At 39.7% G+C, this 26,789-nt stretch overlaps 1 protein-coding gene across 7 annotated transcripts in view; it reads left to right on the top strand.

The window, feature by feature from the left end:
• The window catches only part of lpp (LIM domain containing preferred translocation partner in lipoma), a 137,077-nt gene extending 131,792 nt beyond the window's left edge, over positions 1–5,285 (top strand). For all 7 annotated transcript variants that reach the window (XM_029499519.1, XM_029499522.1, XM_029499525.1 and 4 more), the window contains one exon: positions 237–5,285. In XM_029499519.1, the coding sequence (XP_029355379.1) occupies positions 237–365 (129 nt within the window). In that variant the 3' untranslated portion in view covers positions 366–5,285. The remainder of the gene's footprint in view (positions 1–236) is intronic.
• The last annotated feature ends 21,504 nt before the right edge of the window (positions 5,286–26,789 follow it).

Below are 26,789 nucleotides of genomic sequence, written 5' to 3'. Positions count from 1 at the left end.
TTTTAACCAGCTGTAATAATGAGTCGTTGCCCCTCTAGTCTCACTAGTTCATAGAAAATTGAACTTCTGGCTTTACTACAGAGAGGTACTGTAACTTGACCCAGGATGATGGCTCTTATATAGCAGTAAATGTTTAATTTAGGGCATTCACACAGCGAGTGTATCAGAGTGCGATCGGTGTGTGTCACTAATGGCTCTCTTTGTGCGTAGGGAATAACAGAGTGTCTGTCTTGCAGGACTGTGGCTCCCTTCTCTCAGAGGGGGATAACCAGGGCTGCTACCCTCTGGACGGACACGTCCTCTGCAAAAACTGTAACACCAGCCGCATCCAGACCCTCACCGCCAAGGCCACCACTGACCTCTGAACAGCCCTCTGCCAGGTCACCTCCACTGTGATAATCGGATGCTCGCTCTCTCTTTCTGCTCTTTCTATCTCTCCCTCCTTTATTCTCTCCCTCACAAACATACCCATTCACACACTCGCTTGCATTCTTCTGTCACATACAATACAAGAAATAGCATCATAAGTTCACCTGCACTATTGACTTGGTACAATCACAGCAGAAGATGCTGTGTGGGTTATTTTTATTTTATTTTTTTTTACATTGCTGTTGAAGGAATACTTCAACATTTTGGGAACCTATTTTATATACATTCTTGCGAAGAGTTGAATGAGAAAATTAATGCCACTTATACATTGATTCTATGGCCACAAGGTGGTTAGTGTGGCTCAACATAAAAACCAAAAACTACATCCTCAAAGCTCATTAATGTTTCACCCTATTTGCTGTTCATTGGGTTTTATGGGCTGCACATTATCCCATTTTAGTATTGTGTTTTCATGATAAAGACATAAGATATTAGACGCGCTAATGTAAAACACGACGAAGGTCTATAGAGACCGAAATATTAAGATGATCTAGAGAGCGCTTAGCAAGAGCAATGTGCGGGATAGTCTTCTTTTCAAGTATTCAGTGAGCTTCGGAGCTGGTGACAGAGCCAGGATCGCTAACTCTTCTGTTTCCAGTCCAGGCTAAGATACCATACACTTAAAAGTGGCATCAATCTTCTCATCCAGCTCTGCAGCAAATTTCACAGAATATTAAGCTAAAGCTTAAAATCTCAAAATTCATCAGTTATCAGTTTCAGTACACCACATCAATATATTATAATCTCATATCAATATTATCCTCACTGTGTATCTTTCAGCCACAGTGCACAACCCTGCGTGTAGGCTTGCAAGGCCAAATGTTCCTCTCTGAATGGTTCTTGTGAAAAAAAATATAACCTGACGCCAATATTTTGAAAAACATCCAGTATATGCTTGTATTACAGTGAAAATCCACTGAGAGCACGCAAAGAGGGATAAAATAACACACTGAAGCTCATTATTACAAAACTGCTCTGCCTTATTGAGCGCCAAAGAATCGCCATATTTCCTGAGTTCTTATTTTGTATACAACTATATTACACATTGCCTTCAGCGTATTGATTAGAGCCTTAGGAATCACATTTTATTTGGAGTGTTTTCTTTGGACTGTCCTATAGAATTTGCTTTAACGTCTACATTAGATTATTTTGTTAGCCTGAACCGTTCAGTCATGACATTGCTTTCATAGAAGTCCATGCGGCCTGATATTTGAGTTGAAGTAGGCTGATAGATTTAACATGCCATGGATTAAATCAATGATTGTACTCTAAGCAGTCTGGCAGGGATAATAAATATGACATGGCTATGCAATTTTTAATGTTAATTGCATTGACACTTTATAAGCAATTTTATGAATAAGGAAATATTTTACCTGTACAGATGCAAGCGTAAGTGTCCTTATAGTAATCCTTTAATTAGAACTATGCCGTTGGTACTGTGTGACTTTGTGTGTCACTGTGCTGTATGTCAGTGTTGATTGTTCCATTGACGCCTGTCTTTAATATTTAGTGTTAGTGTTTAGAGTTAATGGGTGAAGAAGGGACCCTGAGTTTCCAGCTATGACTTATTTGGTCCACACAGGGAGCTGGACCAGTAATTAATTCATTATGATTCCTGCAGCAGTACGAATAGAAAGAAATTAATGTCTGCCAATTAAATGTACTTAAATACCCCTTCAGACCAGAGGAGGAAGGTGTTGGGCAGTGTGCAGTAAGATTACTAGAGACACAAAATGACTACAAAATGAAACAAAACAGCCCCAATAGGACCAAAAGCTACAAACCGATGCAAAATGACTATAAAGGGAATTTGTGTTTCTTGCTTCCACGGGGACCGTAAAAGTGTCCACCATCCAGGGGGCCATTGGCTGCAGCATACACATTTTCTATCACAGAGCCAGTGATGTGGAAAAAAATGTAGCCATGCGCCTGGAAAGCAGAACAGAGGAAGACCGAATACTATTCAAAAGTGATGTCAGCTTTTTTTGGGGGCTCATCTTTTTTTGTTTTTGTTTTATTTTTTTAACAGTCAAACAAATTTTAAATCTTTTACGAGAATAGGAATTTCAGAGGATGCACGATGAATGAAAATTGAAGGGAAAACAGTGAATTTGAAAAGACCTGAGATTTGTTTACAAAAAACTTCATATGGTACCATGAAGCAACAAAGGAAATATTATTGAAAGTGCCAGTTGCCATGATGATAGTTGAACTGGTTTTCAGTCAAACACATTATCCAAGACAGAGTCAATCATAAGAACTGATTACAGAGCTATTGTGCATCTGCATTTACACATTATGAACATTATAACTATATTTTCCTACTTTACTTTCTATTTTCCTCCAACTTTAAATAGTTGTGTTTACTCCCTCTGATTAACCAAGCATCTCTATTTACTTTTTAATCAGAATAAGTTGCCTGTTGGGTCAGGTTGGGATAACATTTTAACCAGGGTAGTACATTGTAAATAACTGTGCTAAAAAGCTAAGAAGTCCTTCAGTAAAATAGCAGTGGCAATCAACTTCATTATAATACAACCATTGCTATGTCAGGTTTTCCATATAAATAAAAAAAAATGCTTCTTTTTGATGTTAAAAACTCAGAGCTCAAGGTGAGACGGTGGTTGGACACTTTTTATCTGGTTAGCAGACTCATCGACAGACAGAAGCAGCTTCACACCTTCAGCATGATCCTGGTGAAGGTTAGGCCACTTAAACGCCACATCCTGAGGAATTTTTTCATCAATGTGTCAGGCAGTTCATGAACACAAACAGGAAAACTTTTCTAGTTTTAGTCGAAGAACTGCCACAATAATTTTTCTCTGAAAAAGATTTATGACAGATGTAGCTGATTAAAATAACAAACCTTTATTTAAAAATCAAACTTAAACACAGACGTCCGCTCATCACTCCCAGTTTTTGGATCTTTAGCCATGAAGAGATTTGTTCAGAGAAAGCTGCTGTTGACTTCTTCAGAAATTCTATTTATAACTGAATAATTTTATTAAATGCTTGAGCCTGGATTTCTGTCTCTCTCACAGAAGACAATTATTCTACCTTTTCTTTCTTACTGCGACTGACAATATCCATTCACACCAGCTACATTGTGCTCATACTCAATTTTGCCAATTGACACATGACTCAGAGACACTGGATTACCACTGGTTGTTAGGCAACAGAGGACTAGAAATGAGACACTCCGTACATCATCACGTCAGTCATGTTGCCAGGTTTCAGCTCACAGAGATGTTAGTGTGGCATCTCTCAGTAGGCTGGTAAAAGTTGATACAGGACCTTCTGACCTGCTCAGATAATTAGGCAGCAGTGACAGAGATGCTGCAAAAGTTTTACATCATGTGAAGACAACAATAAAGGTGTCAAAGTGACATAAAGAGAAGAGAAAACAAGTTTCTCTCCCTGCTGTTGATGAATGTTTAATAGTCTGAGTCTAATTCAGGTATCGGATACAGTATTAGCTCTCCCTCTGGCAGGTGGACCTTCGAGGCTCAGTGTTCTGTAATAGTTCTCTTACTCCATGATGGATGCACATTAGTGCAGTATTGTTGCAGCGTTTGCTTTCAGCCATGAGCGGGTGAGGAAGCGTGCAGTAATTGTGACTTATAAAAGAAACAATTTACAGATGTTCGCAGCAGAATGTGTGTGGTTGCCTCTCACTGATGACAGCTCTTACATCAAAATGTGATATACAGGAAACTTCTTTTATGAGAGAGACGCCAATGCCAGTTGAGAGAACTATTGGTACAGTTGGGTAAAAAGAATAGAATTCATCGTTTGTGAAAAACGATATTGCAGTGGAATAACAACACAGAAGATGTAAGAAAATCTGAAGCTGCAACAACCGCAATATTTTTATAACCGAGGACAAAAGAATTGGACAGTTACATCAAATGCATTGCTCCTGATGATGATCCCACAAAGTTCTCAGATTTTAGCAGCAACATGGCAACTTAGCGCCACATCTATGGCATTTTTCAGTTTCTGCAGGAGTCTGCCAGTCTAATTAATCTTGCTTTTAATCCCAAACAGTAGCTGCAGATTCTAATACTAACTTTACAAAGTTCAATTGCAGTCTTGCAATAATGGAGGTTAAAGGTAAATCTTTTAATACAGAATATCATCTAATAAGTGGCTTTTAAAGTGAGGACTTCCACCTGCACAGAGCAATGCAAAGAAATCTTTTTCATTCTGATTAATGTCTTCTGCTGATTTAAACACCCTAAACATTTTAGTATTTTTCTTATTAGCACAATTTTTTACAAAACCTGCCCTGGTCCACAACCACAGAGTTTAATCTCAGCTGCAGTTTATCAACGGGCCATTAAAGCTGCATTAAACTCTGCTTTGTCTCGACTCGTCACACATCTTTGTGGGAATATATTTGAGATAAAGTGTTAAAAAGAAACAAAAAAACACCACCACTTAATGATTTATTAAAAATCTGTTTGGTGTGTTTGTGTTGTCCACCATCTTTGTTCTGCCCAGCCTTGTAAAGGTGCATCGACTGAGCGGTAATGAATCTTGTAACTGTTCCTGTGTTTCTTGTCTCACTTTGCCTCACTCAAAGATTTTGCATTGTTTAATTGTCTTTGGCAAAGTAAATAAACAGGATCCCTTTTGTTTGGGCAAACTCTAAATCCATGCAGCTGTTTCCATCAGGTGTGGTGCTTAAGGCTGAAGCGACAGAGTCATAAATTCTGCTGAATGTGAAACTCTCCTTAAGACAGCTTGACTCTCTGCTGTTAAAGTGAAGCATCTCATCTGTTTTAGATCATTGGAAGTGTCATGTAGTCAAATGATTCTTTTTCTTCTTCTTCAATAAAAGCTTTGCAATAGCATTACGTCTCTGTATCTCTATTTGCTCGTAGTCTCTAGCAGCATTGTGACAGATTACATGAGAAAATATAAAGATTTCCTCCGGCAGCAGCCCATCCCCCCGTAGCTGCTTAACACTTGGCCTTTGACTCCTGGTCGGCCGGATTTCACAGGTAATGAGCTCTTTCCCTCTATGTTCTCCTCGTGCTCTGCTCAAACCTCCCGGTGATCTCCTGAGCTGCATACCTGCAGATGAAAGAAATTTGTTCCCAACAAGAATAACCCAATGCTCCTTCACTTTCTTCAAGAGCCATTTAAAAGCTCCTCAGTCGCCGTAAAAGCTCAGATTCATTTCCTCCTGTCGCTCGCTCTGTAGACGAATTGGAATCACCTGCTTAATAGAAATCTTGAACTTGCAATAGTCTTTTGAATGGACATCTGGGACATAAGTTTAATTACACTCAGATACACTGTGCATTCTCCCTTCTTTTTATGTGGCCATGATCAGCAAATGCACTCCACTATGAAGTATACTTACTGCTGGGATCAGCTTGAGGGAGTTGTTAGAATAATTTAAGACTCGTGTTTTTTTTTTTGTTAGTTTTTTTTTTTTTTATTATTATTACCGTTGCCTTTCCAAGATCGGCTTGATTTAATCCTTTCCATTTGTCATCTTTACTTAGGTGCCACATATCAGCAGTGAGTGACTGAACATTTCATTTCCTTACTGCAATGGCGAAATTGAAACAGCAGTCCGAAATGTAAGAGCCCAAGCAAGTGATCTCTGTGGACAGAAGTATAAAACAAAATGTCAGAAATGAAGAGGCAAACAGAGCAGGACCAGGGTTCATTTTGGTCAGTTACAAGAAACATGCCTTAGAATTTGAATTCAAACAAACTATAAAAATAAATATTTAAGCCTGGCCGGTCTGATGCTTACAGTAAATACAGTGGTTATTTTGTGTTTTTGCTCTCCTGCCTCTGAAATGAGCTGTGCACTGTGAATTATATGCTCACTGCTGTTATTCCTCTGCTGGTAAGCTGAAGATTTTGTCATGGCAGGGAGGAGATTTCCTAGTAATTTTTCCCTCAATGTGCTGCAGGCATTCCTCAATGTGCTGCAGGCATTCTGTGTCTGAGAATGAGAGGCCCCTCCAGCAGTTTAGCCGAGGACCTGCTTTACGGTGCATAAATCTTGTGTTGACAAACAAATTGGTGAGTGATGGGCCCCCCAGCCAACATGATGTACCCACCAATTTCTTCCTCTGCATAAAATTCCAGTGTCAAGTCTCCAGGGGCCTGCTTCTGCGTTTTTTAATGTCGTCTTGTAATACGCAGAATTATGGGCTGAATTATTTACCAGGAAGCAGATATGAGCACAAGGGAGCAAAATGGGCCACTATCGTGCATAATCTCGCACAATGTCATTTAAATAAAGTTGTCGTATGGTCAGATTTACATAACATTACGATGTAGGCCGACATTGCAGAGCTCAGAGCTTAATGTTATTAGCTTTAAAGTGAATTCCCTCTGTGCATCTGCGTCAAGATCATTGATTTTTTTGTGTCCTTGAGTTGGTTAAAGGCAGTGATGCAATCACTGAGTCAGTGTTGCTCTCAGATTAACTTTGCACACTCACTCACTCATCTTCTTCGTTTATACATTTCTGGGTTGTGGGGGGTGCTGGAGCCAATCCCAGCTCACTCTGGGCGAGGGTGGGGTCACCCTGGGCAGGCCACCAGTCCATCACAGGGCCAACACACAGAGACAGACAGAGACCAACAGCCGCCCACACTCTCACTCAGCCCTACGGACAGTTTACAGTCACCACTTAACCCAAACATGATGTCTTTGGTGGGAGGAAACCCACACTGGCATGGGGGGGAACATGGGAACACTTTATAACATTTTTAAATTAAATATTCAGTGTAATACTTTAATATATTTGATTGAAAGATTTAAAGTTTCAAAATTATATATAAATATAATTTATATATATATATATAAAATTCAAAATGAACATTGAACTATATTGCAGGATTGCTGCTCAAACTGGCAACACAATGTATATTTGATATTCGTTGTTGTTTGCATAGACCACAAAATGCCTGTCTACACTGTACGAATTGGTTTAATATGACTATTTTATCATTAACCAGCAGTTTCGGTTCCGGGGACGTCTTCGTGGGAAGGTGGGCAGAATGAAGCTCCAGCAGGAGGACAGGTGAGTGATGAATGGCAGGCTGGTGAGTCCTGAAGGAGCTAATGTCTGGGTGGTGGTGAGGCACCAGAGTGCAGCAGCAGGCGCTGATGGAGCAGGAAACTGTGACTCGTACTCAAACACTAGAGAGTTGGAGTGGCCTGACATGTTAACCACATGGGAGCAGAAAGCAATCAGACAACCAGTGAGAGGATGATCAGGCTTTTTCACTGGAGCTTGGTTCATCGTGGATTGCAGGGGAAAAACAGACAAGAGCTGGGGTCACCACAGGGTCGTGGAAAAACAGGCACGGAACGAAATCATTCTTGTGTTTTCTGAAAGTGTTTTCATTTTGGGCCATCACACTCAGTTTAAATAAAGTAAAAATACACAAGCAAACAGTTTTTAAAAGCAGCCAAATATTTTGAAGGTCCAGAGCGTAGCTGCGATTGGCTCTGTAATTTACTTAAGAAACATCTTCCCCCGTGGAGCCAGATTGGACCTGGTGACACACTAAATTATCACTGCAGCTCCCGAGGCAGATTCATTTGAACAGTTCTGTACACACTTAACCTCCAATAATACATCACATATCTGAAAGATTTCTGGAAAGGCGTGATCGTTCACACTCTCAACAACTTAACTGCAGTAATGATCATCGTCAGACTGAAGACTTTGTTTTTTGGCACTATACTTATATTTTCCTCCAGAAGTCACAGTCGGGCGACGCTCCCAGAGAGATCTGTCATCATAATGTCATTCACAACAAGACACAGGAAGACAATAGGTGAAGTCCAGAAGAAATAACAAGTACATTCTTCAGATTAAACTCACTCATCACTTACTTATCATAATCATTTATCAATGCTTTTTGGATCTCATGTCTCCCAGCCCCACTAACTGAGCGATGGGCCTGGGGAAGCTTATATATTCTGGGAATGTAATGTAACTGCTGCTAAATGCATCTATGTCAAAGTGCAAAGTCTCACATGTAAATCCCCAATGCATAAACAAAGTGTTGACCTTATGCTGCCTTCCCGGCTTCCAGTTGCTGTTGCTGTCTGTAATAAAAACAATCAGTTCACGCAGACTACTACTGGCCTCCATATGTCTGCAGGACCACAGATCCATACTAACCTGCTATAATTATGTGTATGTGTGGTAACAGGAAGGTGCCTTTACACGGGACTTACATAAATAAAATGCACTGCATCTCCCCTCTGATGCTTTAACTGCGTCAGGAACATACTGAGTATGAAAAGAAATCTTTTGTTCCCACTTATAGTTGTCTTTATTAGGAAAAGTGTTATTTTTATTCAAGCTGATTTCTTTATGAGGCTCAGTTTTTTGTTTTTTTTTTTTTCAAATGCTCGCCAATTTCTCAATTCACAGGCTGAAAAATGGAGTGAGAGGACCGTCAAACTAAACAGCACTGAGCAGATAACGCAGAGGTTTGACTCCACACTGTGACTGTGAATGGTGTAAGGACTTCGGTATTTATTTATTACATATACAAACTACCAGTCAAAAGTTTGGACACACTTTCCTGTTCAGTTATAAGGGAAAGTGTGTCCACACTTTTGACTGGTAGTGTGTATATATATATATATATATATAGAGAGAGAAAATTATTCAATGGAAAGGTTCTAATGCAGTGCTGCATGTTGCCCTTTGCTTTTCCTCCTCATCCCACTGATCACTCACCCTTACCCCTTCCGGCTCACATGAACCCACCAAGTCAAACCACATGATGGCTGATTTATATGCAACACAATGGAAACGTTCAGATCTGGATAAATCCACAGACTTTACTGACTTAGTGTAGGTGCAATGCTGCAGCTCCACTGAAAGGTAAAGTAGTTCTCATGATTTAAGGCGCTCTTTGAGCTGTCACCTCTTGACCTCAGGGTAAGAAGCAGAGAGTCGTCAGTGGATTTAATGCAAAACCTTGTGTTTCAGGCTGAATTTTCATTCTCACACTAACGCGCTGACTGAATGATCCAGCTGAGGATGTCTCTGAATGCTGGAACGATGGGCGCAAAATAAATAACACCATTTTTTTTATTACCTTGACAGACGCTCAGATTGTTAGAAGCGATAGCAATTATTGCTGAAACTCCACAGATCAGACTTTAATACGTAGCGAGTGTTTCCATGTGAGCCGGGCTTGCTTTTGTGCTTACAAACAAATGTGTTATACCGTAGTGCAAATAAGAACCGTGTCATGTCTGAGCGGGATCTTGTGCTGTAAAAAGACTATTGTTATCTGATGTAGATGTTAAACTGTTGCAATCGAATTGGTGTCAGGTTGTGCTGTCCTGTCTATCATAGGAAAGGTTCATTCTGCTTATCCCTTAGAGCAAATCATTTGAAATGTTTATTCGTTACATTATAGTTTAGGATAATAATCAAATGGCCATTCATTCACATTTGTAACGGTGCACATTACCTCCAATAGGAGCTGGGAACCTCATGATACATTCATAGAACACAGATCATAACGTTTGATTTTTTTTTTTTTTTTTTTTTTGCTACAAAATGAAATGAATGAGAATGCACGTGTACATTCAAAAGCAGAAGAAACCGTTCTGGATGGGAATAACCATAGGCAGGAAGCTCCATGTTTTACACAACATCATATTAAGGACTCATGTTTATTGATGTATATTGAGCCTTTGCTTCTCACTTCTCTGGAAATAAGGCAATATTGATCATCCATTCATTTTCCTTTTTTCTTTCCCTTTATATGAGGTCGCATAATTTAATTTTTGCCTCAGAACTGAGCCTTTCACTGAAGTTTATGTACATCCATCTAGCAATCTTTCTCTTAGCTCATAAGCTTTTAATAAATGTGCGTTTGAGGTGCCTGAATTCTCTCAGAAGCACAGAATGCAAATACTGCTAGAAACTGGATACATCACAGAGTTCAACTGGTAACACCAGATGATAAAATGAGATGGCTCTTGATCACTTCTGCTTTGTTTTTGTATTTGAATTTCTCTCATCATATCGCCCATGTGATAATTACACTTTCAAGATAGCGTTGATTTCCAAAATTATCTCAAATGCCAGATCCCAAGCTAATTTTTCTTTGAACTATAGAAAATCCTATTCTATCTTTGTAGTATAAAGTTGTGCGGCCGTCATTTCCACCATTTTTTTATGTCATTAAAAGTACAATATATATAAAAAGAGTGCATAAAGACTGCATAAATCTGGGTTAGCATAATTTGCCTGGAATCCTTTCCCCATATTCAGGATGGTTTCACGGAGCAGATAAAGAATTAACAAGTGTGACTCACTGTCCTACTGGATACATCTGTTGTTTCCAGTTATCCTTAATAATGTGAGCTTTTTTCAATGTAAATGTTTAAGTCAATGAATGATTGAACAACTCTGAAGAGCGTGTAGTCGCCGAAATAGCCGAAACACATCTGTATGTTTTGCAAAATTAAAATCAGAGGCTGATGGGTATGAAAGAAATGGGCTGTATACCCATGTGGCCACAATAACTTACAGTGCAAGAAAAAAAAGAAGAAAATACTTATTTTATAATCCCAGGACCGAGAATTATTTGATCACACATAATAAATCCAGCCACAGATGCTATTAAAACTTAAATCCCAGATCCTTTGGACCCAGAACAAAGGCTGTTGAAACATCAGTGATAAATTATTCACACATCTTGTCGCTCCTCCTTCCCCCATCACTGTTTTGCTCGACACTCCGAGCCTGTCCAACTCCTCCTCTTTGGCTTGAATTACTGGAGAAGAGACTTCAGACGCCTGAACTTCTGCACCTCCGCTCTGTCATTAAGTTCTCATGCTTTTCTCTCTGCAGCCTTTCTGTCGTATTGTTAAACTGATGTTAATAGCCTGGTGGCCAGTGTTGTGGTGCAAAGAGGTGGAAAAGAGGAAATCAGGTTGACACAGATGTCAGATGGGGAATCTCTTTATTCATCAGCCCTACTAACAATGCAGTCAGAGACAGAACTGACCAGAAAGACATGTGACGTGCTTCTTATGCCTGAGACAGGTTACGTGTGTGTTGTGTGGATAGCCTTCACCCTTATCTTGGACTTCAACCATGGTGATTGTGCAGCTCTGTGTGTGTGTGTGTGTGTAGTGTAGTTCTCTGTCCTGGCACCCAGATGTCTTCTACTTATTGTTTTGACTTGTTAGGCTCCAGAGCAGGTCCTGATGACCTGACTCTCATATTGACGCTTGAACAGAGACAAGGCCTCTGGACCGTGTCCTTCCCTGCATATCTCCTGAACTGTAACGCAGCATCATCACTGTTGCTGTAAAGTGTGCATCCTGATGTTATCATTAAGCTCAGACCACCTCTGTGCCTGAAGACAGCTTCGTCAGTTATACTGTTGACTCCCAAGAGACTGAAAAACACGTTTCATATGCACTTCCTCCAAGAAATCTTCCCATTGATTCTGTCATCTTTGCTTTAGTAACGGGGCACGTTTTCCCCCCTCAAATTTCAATTTTGTCAGTTCCTCCAATTTTACCACTAAAAACTTTAAAACAGCAAATTGTTGCCCAACTTTGGCGAAAGCCCCCTGAAAAAATGATCATTTAGGACTGCACTTATCACAGAGATCCTGTTTCACTGACACTACTGAATGTGAATCCATAGGCCTGGTCATTGTTCGACACTTTTTTGGACAGTCATTTCTGGAGCTTTGCACTCAAAAAACAAACAAACAAACAAACAAAAAACACCAGAGAAATAGAGCGAGAAGTTAAAATGCTTCTTTCACATCTACACATGATCTCTCCCCATCATGTTGCTCTATTGATATTTGTTTATATCACCTGTCCATATGCACCACACTTAACTTTAACTGACAGAACAGAAATTAGATGAGGAGCAACACAACATGATGTCTGTTTCTCACCGCGGTGGATGTACTGCCACTGTAACACTGCTGATTCAGCGCTGCCTTGAATTTAACCTGCTTTGGCCGTCCTCCTGCTTCCACATCCAGGCTGAGGTCCCCGGTTTATCAAAGCCTCATGGCCGAGGGAGCCAACTAACTGTTTTGTTCAGGCTCAACCAGCTGTGATTGAGGGGATTTGGGGGGGATTTTGTGGATTACCACTTCGACATTTGTGTGTAAACAACTGAATGTCACAGGTTGTGTGTACTATCATGACTGGGTCCATTCAATCCAAGTGGATTAAGAGAAAAGGCAGTGACACGATGCAGCTGAAAGAAAGCAGCAACTCCCTCAGATTTAAGGAACAGTTTCACGCTTTTGCCTTTTTATTATGGATGGGTCTGTGGTGTTCGAGCTGGAGATAAATCTGGTTAACAAGCAGTACCATAAATAATGAATGTAAATTGTTGACAGATACGACATGATTATTCTTATAATACTGTAAATGATAAAAAAACAAACAAATAAAGAATGGATAGTTGAAGATAGTTAAAGCAAGGAAGCCGCCTTTAATGATAAAAAATAATCTTAGCTTTGAGAGGTTGATGGTGCGGGGGTGCTTTCTTTCTGTCCTCCTTCCTCTGTGTTTTATGGTGTAATCAGCATTATTGATTATGTCTCCCAGGCAGAGTGTTCGTATCTGTGCTGTGGATGAACTCCACACTTCACTGCTGTGAATTCAGCCTTTTGTGCTCTTTGGTCTTTGATGGCCAAATCTTTCTCTCAGAAACTGAAAACAATGGATTTGTGTTTTTGTGTTTGCTGTAACTGTGTGATGCTGTCAGCTGTAAGTGCCCTGACATTTTCACACTTTGACTGCCTTGCTCTGCAGCCCATTAATTGTCTATTGTGTCTATTGTGTGTGCAATCAGTGATCATTTATGAAATAATGTACTCATATGTAACACTGACATGTGTGACTGTGAGTACTTCAATTGCAAAATTGTTTACAGCGTAATGAACAACTAATGCCGAAATGATCAACCCAAAAGTGCTCATTTGTTTGTTATTTGGAGGAAAATTGTGTGTTTATGAAGTACTGGTCAAATTCCTTTATACTAATTACCTTATTTGCATTCTTAGATTTTTTTTATACTGCTACTCTTTATTTATCATATATATTTTTTAGCCCCCTCAAAATATTTTCAGATTTAGTCCCAACTCAACATAATTTGAATACATAACTAATAACTAATTAGCCAACAGGCCGTTCCAGAGATTCAGAATGTGCCCGTCTGTTGAGCATGAAAATTCATTTTCATTCAGCATTGAGGAATAGCATAGATTGTTCCAGGTGAAACTTGGCCACTTGTCGTAACAATTTCTTGCCCCCATTTTTTAAACCATGTACTGAAGTATACATATTCCCGTCTTCTTTTTCTTTTTTTCTTTTTTACAGCGTTATAGGAGAAGTGCCTGACCAAATTTATGTTTGTGACTTATGAACACCATTCTCAGCTGCTAATTAGCTTAGCATGAGAACTGGAAGCATAAAGGCAACAACTCGCCTGGTTTCCTTGTAAAGATAAATCAATCTGCCCTCCAGCACCTCCATCACTCCGTTATGTGTCGTAGCTTTTAAATTATTAGATTTTTCATGAGAGAGGGATTACCTCTCGGGGCTGTTTCTTCGATTGAGGCAATAACTTCTTAGAGCGACTGTACCTGAGATCATTTCAGCACTTTCTGGTTATTTTCTTTTCTCAGTTTGTGATGGCCATTTCCCTCCACACTGCTGTCCATGTATCTCTTCGACTTTTGTTTAGAGTCAGTAAATAGATTCATTGGATTAGAAGCAGAAACTAAAGAAACTACTTTGAGGTGCTTTGTTCTATATACTATATGTATATATTTAACTTTTATTTAGTTATTTAGATACCAATAAGTATCTGAAAATGTCAACACAGTATTGCTTTTGTACTGACTCCATCCACCACAGGTACATGTTTCTTACAACTCTCTCAGAATTTCAATATAACCAGCATTACAGTTTATAGAGCTTTGGTCAGTAAAGTGGAAAAAAAAATAAAAAATCACAGTACCAAGACAAGAAAAATCAGACAAAGCAATCTCCAAACACTCAATTTAAATTTGATGTGATTCACAGAAGCATCAGTATTCACAAAAACCTGACTTTTCTTTCTTTGTAATTTCGTGACATTACTGTACTTCATAATTGCTGCATAATTAACACCCTGGAAATTTAACTGTTGTTTTTTTTCCTCCTGTAATTCAAAGACTGTTTCCATGGATTTTAAATGTTATTGTCAGACATGATGAGCCTGTCTCCTTGAGCAAGATTCATGTATTGCACAAGAGAAGTTGATGTTGATGTATGCCAGTGACTGTGTTAGCCAGCAAGGTGGGTCAAATTAGTCAGTGAGGGCAATGTCACAAAAGTGATACAAGAGTTCTCTTCAAAATGTCAGATGACCGACAGACAGAGGGCCACCACTGAAAGCTGACGTGTGGACCCCTGCACCTCCTTTGTGGCTCAGGAATAGGCACTTTCGCACCGGAGGAACTTGTCCATAGTTCTTGTTGGAGAAAGTACCCCCCCTTGTCATGTGTTTACACCGCAGGAACGTAGAACCATTGTAGTTCTAAGAACGCCGTTTTGAGGGACTTTTTTAGCCTACTTCAGAGTAGGAACAGAGAATTCAAGCCCCGCCCACAGAGGCAGCTGGTTTACGGTCAGGGGTGGACAATAACAAAGTAAATTTACTTGAGTACTGTACTTAAGTTACTTTACTTTCACTTCACTACATTTGAAGGACAGATATTGTACTTTTCACTCCACTACATTTCTATTGATGCTCTTGTTACTCGCTATTTTTGCTCTAGTCTAACATGATAACATGTAATTGTTGTTGTAACACACACACCTCTGTGCCTGTTCCAGGTAAGAATATGGCCATGATGTATAATCCTCATCCTACCCGGATTATTTCTCCATAACTATCGGCTCATTCTACATTATCCATCGTGGCCGTATTATTACCTGAACACACATTAGTTTGTAGCCAGAGTTTGGATGTCTTCTGTGGACATCACTGACAACACGGTCCAACTCCTCATCACTCACAGCTGAATACAGCTCTGTCTTTCTGCACACAGACAAAAAAAAGAAACAAAAAAGAAAACATTAATGAGTAATGTCCCGGTCCTTGTGTGTGTTGTTGTGTCTGAAGCGGTGGAGTACTTCTACTAAATTTGCGGTGAATATCTTAAATAAATTCCTCTGCCCCCCATGTCACTCTCTCTGTTACCTGACTAAGATAACGTTTTGTGTCGGACTTTAATACAAGCTAGGCTAATGGATGTTAGCATCAGAGCTGTCCAGTTAGCTTACGATACAAGCTAACTGTGCTGTTTCTTACCTTACTCTACGTTTCTCATCCCAGCTTCGCCGTCACCACCTTTTTAAAAAACATTTATTTAGAAAATGTATTTACCCTTTATTTTAGACAGAAGATCAAGAGGTTAAAGCAAGACAAAAAGAAGATAAAAGACCATGACAACAACAGTGAAAAACAAGTAAATGGTATGACACTCTGGACATTATCCTTGGACGCAGACCGGTGTACGTTGCTACGCTGAGCAGAGACGGGCTAACGTGACGTTAGCATTCCTACTGGCACGCAGATAAGAGGCCCAAGAACATTTGAGGTTTTTGGGGGAGCTCCCCGGTTTGTAGTTCCTCTCAAATGAGACCCTACAGCCTGGCTGAAAAGGAGCTGACGGGATGTTTGGATGGTCTTCTGCTGTTTTGAAATGGCTTTGGATGGCAGCATATTGATACAGTTTGTTTTTAGTGCAGCTAAATTTCAGTTGAATCTGAAGTGTGAGACCTGTCATGATCCTTCTCTGTTGTTTTTCTCCAGCCTTTAGCTTTCATGGACTCCTGGAACTCACTATGTGACGATATATTCCAGCCACTGCCACTCTTTGAACCAGGCAGATTTTCAGGCGAGGATGAAGGCCTCCAGGTGAGTTTTCGAACAAATAATGCATAGTTCTCCTATTGTCGGGTCAACACTGCACCTATATATTTTTTAGCAGGCTCAGGAAGTGGCAGCGGAGGAGCTGTACGCCTTCTGGGGGCTGCTGTTGCCTGGTTTCTGTCTTCACATTGGCATGTCAACACCTCAGCTGTTCTTGCTGTATCTCTCTCTAAAACATTTTTGGCTAAGATGAAGGTTTTGAAATGCAACACTGGCTTCTGTTAGGCTAATTTGACCTCATTTGCCACCTCACCTGGACAATCACAAAGATATGAAAGCATATTATATCAAATATATATATAAAGCATATATTTTGCTTCAGTGAAACATGGCTGCACTCGCACATCCCGGACAGCAGCGTTGAGGTCCCAGGTTACAGTTTGGTATGGGGAGACAGAGACTTTTCCAAATGTCATGAAGGAACGTCTCTATAACCCAGACATCGAACTGCTGGCTGTAGGAATGCGCCCGTATTATTTACCAAGGAAGTTCACGTACACCATTGTTATCACTGTTTACATCCCCTGTCAGCTGATGCAGCGGTAGCCTGTGAAGTCATCAGCTCCACCGCTGCCAAACTACTGACTGAACACCCAGATGCATTCATGTTATATATTTTATTCCCGATGTGTAATGCTGCTGTTACACTGCAATTTCCCAGTCTGGGATAAATAAAGTATCTATCTATCTATCTATCTATCTATCTATCTATCTATATGTATGTGCACATCTAAAAGACAGATCTGAAACTCAAATACTAATTTAAAAAGCTGTTCATAGGGGGATGGATTGTTGTTTGTGGGTTTCACCCTTCCCTTTTACTATTTGTATGAACAGCACAGGCACCATGTCAATTATTTTTCGATTTTCTCAAGGCCTCATAATCTGGTTTGTTTGACTCTCACTCATTTGTTTGTGATACATTGGGATCCAGTCTTTGACTGTCCTTATACAAGGTTATCATAATTAATATAGAGGTATTGTTTCCTACTGCTCTCTGAATTTCAAATATCTTTCACATTATCAGAGTCATGATGTGCTTATAGGAGGAGTTAAAAAAAAAAAGCTGGCATCTGTAATTAACTCATAGTTGCTTAAATCTTTGCATTGAACCAATTAGGTACCAAAATGTAATGCCTTTCTTCTAAATGTCAGTGTTGGCCTTCGAGAAAGAATTCCCTTCATATGTTAGTATCTAAGTCTAACAGTGTTTGGATAGATTCAGATTCAGTTTACATGCTGTGGACTGACTTGAGGATTGTGCCACTATGTGAAACCAATGGTTCAAATGGGTGGGGTTTTGTGTCTCTGTAAGTCAGGGGAATATTTGGGGCTGTAATGGGTACGTTCCATCTTCTATTCCTTTAGCGGTCACAGTAAAGCTTGGAAATTATTATTATCACATATTTAGACCAACAAGCTTGTTCAGCCCCACCACATGTATGCAGCAGTTCTGCCCACAGCTCCAACAAGAAGCAACAATGTAAATCCTAATGTCAGACATATTTTGTATCACATGATAAAATGAGTAAATATTTCATAAATAATAAAAGTAATAGTAATAAAAGTAAATAATAATAAATATTTGGTTTGTTATACAACTCTAGGAAACAAATGAAAAATACTGTTGAATATTGACCACATAGTATGAAAGTGCTCTTCTCTGCAGACCCTCGATGTTGCCATGTGTCATGCACATATGAGCCGATCTGCGATGGTTAGGGCAGAGACGTCATGATACACACTGTACCAGGTGAGCACTGGGCATTGTGGTAAATAAAGCCCACAACTGAATCTTCTCATTCAGTACCCACCACCGTATTAATGAAGCCCCATTCCACTTCCTTTTGGGCCAGTCAGATCATGTATCTGACTACTCTCTCCCACCTCCTCTTAAAATTTAATATGCCCTTTTCAGGATAACCATGCTTTCCATGTTTTAGCATTAGCCTTCTCATTGCTCACTATGCATGTGTGTTTCACATGTTCTCCATCTTACTAGTAAATCATTCAGAGGTACATGAACAAAGTCATTCTGAAGCTCTAGTTTGAGGTTCAGGCTTACATGGCAGACAGCACACTCTCACGCTGCTGGCGTGCTCCCCCATTCTCACAGTATCCACGCAGGCTGCCAGCTAAAACCTAATTTCTGGATTAACCTTGGATTTACATCTTGCAATATGGCACCTTCAGAAAAGCAATACCAGCTTGCATTTGAAAAAAACATTAACAATTAACAGCAAGTAAGAGATGACTCAAAACGGTTGCGAAGCAGCACGGAAGCAGCAAAGGCAGCTGAAATAGTAATGTGTTTTCCTGTGTAGCTGTCAGTTCTCTTAACTCACATCCTTTGAATGGCAAAGAGTTGACGTGGGATTCCAAGAATGCGGATCATATTCAGTTCCTGCTCTCAGAGATAGTTAATGGGAAAATTCATCCTAACACAGCTCTCACATGTTATCCCGCATTTGAATTCCCCTTTTTGAAAATCTATCACACCGTAGCCGAAGAGTTAATCTGTATGTGATGACGAGATGATCTACCACCTAACTAAAGACTGCAGTCTTCTGTAAAACAATCAACACGATCTTCTTTGAGGAGAAGAAAGCAAAGCCAAAGAAAAAAAAAACAAAAAAAAAAAACAAGATGAGCAGAATGCGCAAGACTGGCATATCTTTTTAATTATTTGGAATATCCTGTAGCATCTTAAAATCTTCAGGTTAAAAGGTTAGGGGGTCATAAATCAGATATACACTTTATATTTAGTCTGGTCTCCAAGGCAGTGCTCACCTCACGCTCCCAATCTGCTCATGTTTTATACATGTCACCCTTCACACTGTGTCTTCATCTCGCAGGTTCCCCAGGCATACTTTAAAAAACTGGAGCTCTATGTTTTGTTTTCTGTCAAATGTTTATCTCCAGGGCAGAATTTGGGTAGCCTGATGAATAAGGATATGAGGAAGAGAGTTGTTGGATTCTCAAACACTGTTAGTATTGTCTCCACAGGCCTTTGGTGGAACTGTAGAGACAGTAGGCGGAAAGTAGGCCTGCAAGGAATTCAAAATTTGCTGCATCTCTGAACCACTGTGCTTGAATGTTATACAAGTGTTTGTTGTCCCACAGAATTAGAAATTATTTTTATGGGCAGAAACAAAAGAAGATATATAATAAAATAAGATACTGCTTGGCTTAATGTGGTACATACTCCCAAAGAAGATGTGATTGGTAAACTAAATGTCAAGATGGCGATCAATATCTGACATGCATTCTCCAATCAATTAGTTTTTTATATCTTAGCTAGCTGAGCTGTGGTTATTTTTGCAAAAATGTCTGAAGAGAAAGGTGAGAGAAGAACTCTGCAACACATAATATACCGAAAAAGTACCGCAGTAGAGGCGCGGCTATAAAGAAAAGCTCACAGGATATTTTGAAATTGCAAGGAGATGAGCAAGATGAGTGGTAGAAGTGACAAGTAAAATTTACTCTAACGAATCACACCTCTTTTTGTAGGAATGTGTGTGCATGTCATTCAACTGTTTTGTCATTCAAGTGTTTTTTAAAGTGCGAAATGGAGACTTGCCGCCGGCTAGCAAACTTGTTAGCTTGTAATGTTAGTTCAGTTCATCCCAAGGCTTGATTTTAGTGTAATGACTCAAAACAAGTCCTTATTTCGGCAAATCTTAAAATCAAGTGCAAAAATGAAAACTTAATGTCAGATGTCTGCTTACCTCTTCCACTTTTTGTATCTTTGGCCGCAAAGACATTGCAGAATAAAGCTGCAGTAGACTTCAAGGTCAGAGAGATTCATTCTGATTGGCTGATGAAAACTTAAAAAGGGAAAAAAATCTGAATGGCTTTCTACTTTTTATTTTTAGTCATGGTGGTCATAGCTTTGGGGATAGTAATGACTGTTTGTTTTTATTGTTGGTCCCAAAAGGAAGATATGATAAATAAATTGTAATTCCATTCCATCCTGATATAATGGTTCTATTAAGCGTTAAAGAATAGCTGATGGCGTATGGTGTGTCAGTAAATGCCACTGCAGGCTCACTTTCAGCAGAGAATGGACAACATAGTCTATTTATATTATGAGAATTTTAATAGTGTTTTTAAAGACATTCAGAATAGAGTCCTTTATGTTATGATTTGCATCTACAACACATCTTAAAGTGGAATGTTTTAATACTGTAGGCAGCCTAGAATTATATATTACCATTTGGCTGTTGTTTTTGGCCAAGTGTGCATGCACTTCCAAAACCATCAGCCCTCAGGCCAGGATCCCATAGGAGATAAGGGATAAAGAATAGATGGCATTCTGAGTTCTAAAGCCTCTTGCAGATGTTTTTATTTTTACCTCCAGACTTCTTTGGAGCCATCTGTTCAAACATTTAAAGAACACCTTGCTGTTGCCAGTCAGAGAGTGCAGCAGCTTGACCGGCAAACATTACAAATGCTGTCGAGTAAATATAGCTTCCAGGATTGAAGGGCAAAGATATTTGAGACAAAACTAGGAATTATTTCTAAAAATTCACCACAACACTGTGGAAGAACACACACAGAAATAGTGGAAATGATAATATAGCTCGAGGGCATGTCTGACCAGCTGAATTCATTTTTAGGCACTTTTGAATCAACTTCCTGTTGTTTCTTTGAGCGACATACTGGACACATTTGTGGGCTGCTCAGGAAGCAGCTTTTCTCAGGAACATCATGACATTCAAACTTTGTAGGGAAAATCTACAGAAATAGAGGACAGTGGACTTGGCTGACCACATTAAATAACTAAATCTTTAACTTTGTATTCTGCTAAGATCTCACTCTGAATTACAAACCACTTACTCAGTTTAATGCATTCTATTCAATAGGTCAGAGATGTAAGGTAAAGAGGAATAAGAGCTCCAAAGTCAAATTATCTGTGTTATTCAGATATGAGCGAACATAACTGAAGCTCATTTTCTGAAGAATGTTATCAGGTTTAAACTTTTAGTCCTAAAGACACTTTTCTTTTTTGCTTTCCCGTCTCTGTTCTCTCCGTAATTGGCTTTCTTAAGCAGATGGCAGTTTTAACAAAAAGCCCAACTGTGCCTCAGTCAAGACTTCTCCGCAATTTTCTGAGAAAGCCTCTGAATAGATCCCAACAAGCCATTACGGTTCTTCAGTTTCCGCTGTTTATTTCTGTTTACAGCAGTTAATACAATTATTCCCAGTCGTGACCTATTTAAGCGATACATGCTAAGAGCCATTAGCATTCAGCGAGACTACAAAGTAACTACATTGATGGATTTGTGAAAAGAGGTTGTGTTTTTTAGTGCGTGCGTAGGTGGAGGTTCAGAGGCCTCCTGTTTGTCTTCATTTAACTGATTTTCTGTTGCCATAGGAGCAGGCCTCTTTTTTTCACCCATGAAAGTGCAGCACTTCAGAGCACACTGTCTGGATTCAGATCTACAAGAAAGTGTCAGGGGAGTTGTCCAGGATTTTGCACTTATCATCACTTCCATTAGATGACTTGTAGCTCACTTTAGAGAAATGTTCAGTTTAGAATGTCTTCAGTACTGCAGAACCATTCATGAGTACGTAGTAAAGTAGGTATAGCAGATGTTTAAAACACCATATACGAACTGCAGCATGGGAAGAGTATAAAAGTCATGAGAAAGTGTGGGATTTGTCAGCCTTTGTTTTGTCTTCCTCATAACATTTGTTGCTTTTTATTTATCACTCCACCCAAAGAGAGTCCAAAGCTTTCTCTGTAATTCGACCAGAAGAAAAAATTCAGCAAACCTTTTTGGATACAAGCCGTTCACTGCCCTCCTCCTCTTTGGACCTTTACCAAGCCACAGCCGGCCAATTGAACAGCTTCCACATGTCCCTCTGTGTCACAGGTTGGGTATTCAACCTTTTGTCTAATGCGTCCCACTATTCCTATCGGATGAGATTAAATATTGCTGTCCATTTTAGGTGGTCATTCAGTATCACTCCAAAAAATACTTAATGTTATGTGCATATGATCATTAAATTCCTAAAGCTGCCATGATCATTAAATGTCAGTTTCAACTCTTTCCTCATTCATTTTGCCTTCTTTGTATCTGTTTGTCCATGAATGCTAGATAAATACAACTGTGTATCCTTTAATTCTGACAAATAATTGTAAATATGTGTCTTCTTTAACCACTGAAACCATTTACTTTCTGCTAGCTAATTAGGTTTTATGTACTGTCAGTGATAACACAAGGTGTTAAGATGTTATAACACGCTTAAAGCCGTGGAAGGTGTGCAGCCTATTGTAACAAGTATGTCTATTTATAAATCCTTTTTAAAATATTTATTTCATTTGGTGAATACTCCTCACTCTGTCCACATACTCCAGGAAACTGCCGACACCCTGTTTCCTGTTTAGGCATCAAAGAGGTGGATCCCTGAGCCTCATTGTAATACCAATACAGATGTGTAATCAGAGCAATCTGACAGCAGCTGCTTTTATTAATGCTCACTTTCCGAGACGGTCCTGTCCGTGCTCCAACAGATTACTGACAGTCATAGCACCACAGCGATGCATGGCCTTTGTAACAGATGTAACAAAACCAAAGAAGCCTCACTGAATGCACAAATATGAGAAACCAATGTTGTGGATGATATCATCACCAACTCAAGATTACGCTAAAAAGGTGATGATTAGATTTACTAAAGGTCTTCCATGATGTGATATATCCTTTTCAACAATGCCAGTGGGTCCTATCGAAAAAGTGGGTCAATGGAGCTATTTTTAGTAGCCATTGCACACCCCTTTTTATAAACAACCAAAGACACAAATTCTGGAAGAAACATCACCCAGATTCATTGAACAAATATTCTGGGGAAAATCAAGGTGTTCAACTTGCCGGTAAGTGGGGTGAACAATTTATCTGGCTTCAAACTTCACCTCCCTGCAGAGATGAGAAGATGTGTAAGGGCATGAAATGAGTAGGGGGGTGGGGGCTCTCTGTGCTAAAGTGGGCTTCTGTTTCATCATCTCCAAGCCCCGATGCCTTGTGTGGCTACCTTGTTGTAATTCCTCCTCATTTTCTCGGTTTCGCTCTCATATTGCCTTTCATTTCCAAAGGCCTGACTTGAAAAGAAAGTGTTTGCTGCCTTCTCCTGTTTTAGAAGTGACACTGTGGGTGATGATGTGATGGAGGCGTATCAGAGACAACATCCTCACATGCACCTTACCGGTTTAATGTTCTGCAATTGCACACAAAAGTTTGTCAATGAAACAGAGCATGATTTGTAACTGATCTGCGCAGAAAAATAAAAAGATTCAGCAAGGAAATGAAGGAAATGAAGGATGAAAATTAAACCAGTGTGTTTGAGGATCTTACGCTGTTAATTATGGTGGCAAAGCAATGAATTACTGCTCAATAAATGACAAAACTGCACTGCCCCAACAAACAGACTCGAGGATGCCAGTGAAGCAGAAAGCTATTTTGCGGCAGAGCAGAAAATGCACTGTATTCCTACAGGCATTGCATGACAAATCTGTGAACTTCCTCAGAGTAGAGGTATGGCATTGTTTGCAGGAATTCCTGAATGGCTGCTTCACCCAAGGTAAACCTGGGACAAAGAGCAAATAAACATGGTTAGATTATGGCACATTTTAGCCTTAACCTGAATTTTTACTTTGACATCAAATTAAGGTGAGATATCACTATGACTGCTGCTTAAAGGAAGCTTTGTCCTTACCATGCTGGCTTTGCATAGGCATGCTTTTCCAGAAGTGACTGTAAGTCTCCCAGAGGACTTTGCATACGCGCTTGTGACATCTCAGCACCAGTGGGAAACATGGAAAGCTATTATTTAACAAAAGGAAGATCATTGTTGTTTTAGTACCAGAGCGTATGAGCAAACCATTCACACATTATTTCTTCTTTGCAGTCTTTGTGACAAAGGTCGTACGTTTCCAGGAAACCCCACTGATGTTACTCACCTTGAGTGAAACTGCTATGATGTAATAATCAGAATTTGAGTGTAGAAGACTTCTATTTCTGTTGTAATATGAGTAAGGAGAGAAAAACGCTGACGTTTGTTTTGTACAAGTCAGAGTGTGAAAACAACTTTCTGCTGAGGTTATGTAATATGAACTGATCATAGACATCGCGAATGCTCAAAATTTAGACTGCCTTGCTCAAAGGCACAAGGTAAGAATAAACGTGTTACTTACCATCCTTAAATCATCAGCTTACAACTGGCTTTCATCTGCCTGTTACCCCTGTTACCATATATCAAGGCAGCCATTTTTGGCTATATTTCAGATATAGCCGCGCTCAAGGCTGAAGTGTTACTCAAATAAGTCAGGAGCATCACAATCTGCAATGAATTGTAGGATATCCAATTGGTGTTTCTCGCTGAATGAATTAGCCATTTGGGAGCAGTCGGTGCGTCTGGAGTGACACAATAAGTCACAGAGAAACTGTTTGGATTGATAATGACACATGCCAGGAGCGCCTGTCTGTTTTACAGTCAGAGGTGATGCGAGAAAGATGAGACAGAATCAGGATGGCTGGAAAAGGAAAAAAGAGCAAAGACATGAAAGTGTTTTTTCAAAGTTTTATAGCAAGACGGGATGATTTAATGCACACAAATCTCATTATATTGATTATATGTTTTTTTAACAGCTCTTGGACATTTGGCAGAATTTGTGTGGTGAGTCAGTACATGTTCAAAATTTTATAATCACTTATAGGACACGATCTGCACCTCCTCACTGTCCATGTTATCTGCTGGTGTTCTGTTATCACTGGAACAACACTGCCACTTAGTGGCTGGATTTTCTGGACAACCTTTGTACAGGCTTGGCATAAGTTCATCCACACATAACTCTGTGATATTTGCACCATAACTGAACTTGAACTGGGGAAATTGCGGGGAAAAACACTTTGTATGCATAAATGTGGACCATAGGGAAGAAATTTTTCGATGTAGGCTTTGTTATAGATATAGATATATTTTCCCAGTAGTTGTTCATAGAGCGTGTTGTGTCAGTCAGCTGTAGTTTTAAATGGCAACTTTTAGCCCCAAAAGTGAGTGAGTGAACACAAGTCATTCATGTAGAACATTGTCTTAGGTCTGGATAGAAAGGGTTGAGGTCTTGAACTTTTGCTCTAAGAAACAGCAAGTGAAGACAGCCCTGTGTCACACTGATTTATTTGTGTACTATTTTTTCAGGTTCGCCAGGCACCTAACAGACAGTCCTGAAACTCTCCGTAATTGACCTTAAATACCTTTGCTAACTGTACCATAAGTCAAACTTTAGTTATACTGCCTCAAATCATAACAGAAGTTATGTCAGGACACTTTTTGTATGGAGCAGGTCTGGATCGTACTCTCGAGCGCTCTCAGGTCTTGGCCTGATGGTCATAGCAGCCAAGGTCAAGTGAAGCAGTTGTCTGCAGTCATCTGGAAGTGGAGCCTCTGGGTGGTAAACACAATGGTTAGCTTGCGGTCAGTATGTGCAGCTCTCCCACGCCACATCATTGTCAACTCAAGACGACATACAGTGGTCCTCAGATGCACTTTAATGTCTGAAAGAATTAGGGTTAGTTCAACTGAAAGGCAAAAGTTAACTTCAGATAAAAACAATAAGAATGGCTTTTACTTGTCTAAAAAAACTATTTTGCCTATTTTTGTTATTTTTAAAGTAAGTATGAAGGAACATGTTTTTATACTATCATGTGTGCTGTGTTCTCATTATGTCACATAACCTTACAGAGTTTCACATAACATTGAAATCATGACAGTTATGCTGATGCATTGATGACGATACTTTCAAAAATGAGGGAATGCCTCAGCACAGACTCAGGCCATTTCCTATGCTGGGTGAAATTTCACTCTTCTGTGGCGCTTTCCCTGAGCTAAAATATTGAAGGTTAGGAATTTTCCAGCTCATCAGGCTTCTGCTGAGTTAATGAACCCTCATGGCCCAGCCCCAGTGCTTTAGTCTGCACATTACTCAAGGGCTAAGCAGGGGAAAAAGAAGCTGCCGGTGTTACTATGCCTCAGCAAGCCACTGCACACACAGATCATGACTGTTAGACTTACAGGGTCTCAAGGGTCTATACAGCATCTGCTCATCCCGTGTAATATCCCAGGAGAGTTAAATCAGGCTTTGCAGTGATGTGGATAAACAAACACAAACGTGCTGGGACATAATTGAATTATTTCCATCCACCAAGAACATTGAAGATGAAGGGTGAATGCCCCTGGACATGCTTGGGTGTGTGTTTGAACTGTAAAGTCAACTGATGTCATCTCGCAGGGGACTCTCTGGCCCCGATTCCTCTCAAACTCACATTGATTTAGTGTACAACATGCCCATCACAAAGAAACATTTAAATTTCAA

The sequence above is a fragment of the Echeneis naucrates genome, chromosome 4, assembly GCF_900963305.1.
Source record: "Echeneis naucrates chromosome 4, fEcheNa1.1, whole genome shotgun sequence".
Classification (NCBI taxonomy): domain Eukaryota; kingdom Metazoa; phylum Chordata; class Actinopteri; order Carangiformes; family Echeneidae; genus Echeneis; species Echeneis naucrates.
This window is presented reverse-complemented; position numbering and strand designations above follow the sequence as displayed.